This window comes from Trematomus bernacchii, unplaced genomic scaffold, assembly GCF_902827165.1.
Source record: "Trematomus bernacchii unplaced genomic scaffold, fTreBer1.1, whole genome shotgun sequence".
Taxonomy (NCBI): domain Eukaryota; kingdom Metazoa; phylum Chordata; class Actinopteri; order Perciformes; family Nototheniidae; genus Trematomus; species Trematomus bernacchii.
In genome coordinates this window covers 6086467-6089414 of record NW_022987910.1, presented here as the reverse complement: position 1 = coordinate 6089414, position 2948 = coordinate 6086467, and the positions used below count along the sequence as shown (strand labels likewise).

At 40.2% G+C, this 2948-nt stretch overlaps 1 protein-coding gene across 2 annotated transcripts; it reads left to right on the top strand.

The window, feature by feature from the left end:
- The first annotated feature begins 1342 nt into the window (after positions 1 to 1342).
- Positions 1343 to 2706, top strand: LOC117470355 (caspase-1-A-like). Of its 2 annotated transcripts, none has more exons than XM_034115103.1 (3): positions 1343 to 1513; positions 2108 to 2389; positions 2547 to 2706. In XM_034115103.1, the coding sequence occupies exons 1-3, from the start codon at positions 1507 to 1509 to the stop codon at positions 2561 to 2563; spliced, it is 306 nt and encodes a 101-aa protein (XP_033970994.1). In that variant the 5' UTR covers positions 1343 to 1506; the 3' UTR covers positions 2564 to 2706. The 2 variants fall into 2 exon arrangements, with proteins under 2 accessions (XP_033970994.1, XP_033970995.1); XM_034115104.1 differs by having other exon boundaries at positions 2524 to 2706.
- The last annotated feature ends 242 nt before the right edge of the window (positions 2707 to 2948 follow it).

Genomic DNA, 2948 nt, shown 5'->3' with positions numbered 1-2948 from the left:
TTATGTCTTGAGAGTGCAATAAAGAAAACCGACATGGCGATTAAACAGATCCTGTATCAGCCATCCTACGGTGAAACATGGCAATCATGTGTGCTTTCCGTCGGCCAATCCTTTTCCTAAAGCTTTTGATGCTGAAGAAACTTTGCGATTATAGCATTCGACGTGTGGCGGCTCCGGATTTTTGTCGGACGCCTAATAGGCTCAGGCTCTGGCCGCATTAACGAAGTTACAAAGCTGTATAACATGAGCACAAACAGCACAACTTCAGTCGACTCCATCTCCATCATGTCTGAGGTCGGAAGGTAAACAACAGACAGTATACGCGGGAAGTTTTTCTTCTTCTTCTCTTGTTTTGTAGCGGATTGCAAACAACTTTAAGGTGCTTACCGCCACCTACTGTACTTGTAATCTTCCCTCAGGGAAAAGTACTCCGGTGTGAACGCGATCTGTACTAAGTGCCCTGGGGTTAAAAGCGCCAGGGCTCTTAGTGCCGGAACTAAGTACAGGAAAGTACTTGGTGTGAACGCGGCTAGTGATGGCGGCGTCTCACTTCTGGAGAGGAGTTTCGTCTTTATGTCATGATAGAGAGATACAAATACTGAATAGTTTAGATGAGAAAAGGCATCGAAATGCCAGGTTACTAGTATTTATCAGTATTTATTATCACTTCACCACCTCTCTTGACATCTAGGCACTTGAGAGTGAGTCAGAGGCAGAATACAGGGACAGTGGAGAGAGGTCCATTGCTGAGGTGAGTGATGAAAGGGAAATGACAGTTGAGAGTAAATTGTGATGTGGACTCTCATCCCAGGATTTTAAGGAAATCAGTGGGGATCTTGAACAGGAAACATTTCAGTCAAGGGGCATCATATGACCAATATAGACAGAAGAGCAACATTTATTTGAACATTTAAGTCAATGATACCATTCCTAGGTGAACTTAACATCCGTGTGGAGTCAGATCAGTCTCAATATTAATAAATGCTCACAGAAGGATTCACAAATGTATTTTGCGATTTATATATAAATGACTCTCCACAACAATATCTCTCAATGCACTCACAAATATTTATTGTTGTATATAAACTGCTTTTTATTAATTCAAAGACAGCTCTGAATTAATAATCAAATATGTTTCCTTTCTTTACTACTGAAATTACAAAATGTACCCATCATTTTCCTCATGCTAGTATAGCCACATAAAAGTATCAAACCACCTGTTAAAATGCATTTTTTTTCGCCCCCACACCCCCGTTAAAAATGTCCCCCCCACATTCAGGATGCTTCCTACGCCCATGGTTGAGCCACACATTGTAAAACTGCAGCAGTAATAAAACTCAGTCCTGTGCGGAACTGGTCATGCAAAGTAGGAAAGTGAAACGTCTCCTCTCCACCAGTTTACGCACCCGTGCCTCCCTGTATACAGGCTGTGGGAACTGTGGAGCGCGTAACGTGTAACTTGCCTTCTTCGTTTGAAACAACTGTGTGTTACGACAATTTTGAGAAATGGCAGGTAAGAGTTCACGGTCGAAATTAACTTTAAAAGTAACTTTTGTGCATTTGCCGGAAATATGGAGGCGATCGCAAGCGTAATGCACCCGACCTGTTTTTTTACTGTAAGTGGTAGCTATATGAGGGCATTGAAGAGGGTAGAGGTGAGGAATGTGATTTCATACATTTAAATTGATCTACAAAGTCTGTCAAAGTAAAGTTTGAGTAATGCTGCATTTTTGTACCGTGTGCTGGCAAGTATAGGCCTGTTAGTTTCACTTTGCTGGCGCTCATATCCGTCCTATTTTCTGCCGTTGTTAGTCCATATGTAAAACATACAATGAAAATAAAACAATACAATTTAGCCTTTTTATGTATAACTAATTTCGATCAATCAGCTTTTTGTATAACATATAACTTTGTTGTAATGACTTTACCACATTTATATCAGTGATCATATATTGTATGCTTATTCAATGTTTGTGGCCTGTAGCCATCAGGCTGCACAACCAGGGGTTAACAATGTAACCCATTTAAAAAGTAACCCATACAGCACAATTACTTTGACCTACACTAGTACACACACATACATGTATATATTTTTTGCCTCTTCTAGATGAGCTGAACAGGATTAGGGTTAAGTTTGTGGACAGCGCGAACAAAGAACTGATCAAGGAGCTCCTGGACGGCCTTTTAGAGGTTGGTGTCTTGAATGATGGCCAGAAGGACTCAATTCTTGAGGAGAATCCTAGCACGAAAGACAAGGCACGTGCTCTCATTGACAGAGTTAGGAGAAAAGGAGATGATGCCAGCAGGAAGATGATCGCTCTCCTTCAAAGCAGAGATCAAACACTTTATGATTCACTCGGTCTTTCCTCTGGGAAACCTGCTCAGCCAGGTGAGCAGACACAGTTCAGCTGACATTGAAGAACTTTTCAGAAAAGTAAGTGGAAAGTACAGTATATAGCCTTTGTGAGGCAAACACCACCTAACAAGCAATACTGATGCTCTGATTTGTTTTGTTAATTGCAGACACGTTTGTTTGAAACCTACAGGTCATGCAACGCTTTGAGGACTTTTCCGTGAACAACAAAAGACAGATGCCGACCAAAGACAGGGTCACTGACAAGGCGCTTCTACTTCTTTTTTACTTTTTATGGTGTGTATTAATTTTTTCCATGTTTTAAAATACAAATAAACTTTACTATCTCTAAATTGTGTCCTTACTTGACATCAACATTCAGCACTCATGTTGTTTTGAAATAGTTTTCTTTAACAAACAGGTTGGGAATGTCTACTGTTGTGGGTCACACAATGTGAATACACCTAAACAAAGTAAATCCCTGGGCTTTTAGCTACATGAACATGTAGCCAAAAGCATTAACATGGTCAAATAACAACATAAAGTTCAGATTAATCGTGTCTTTATTCAAACTAAACCCAATTAATGTAAATAA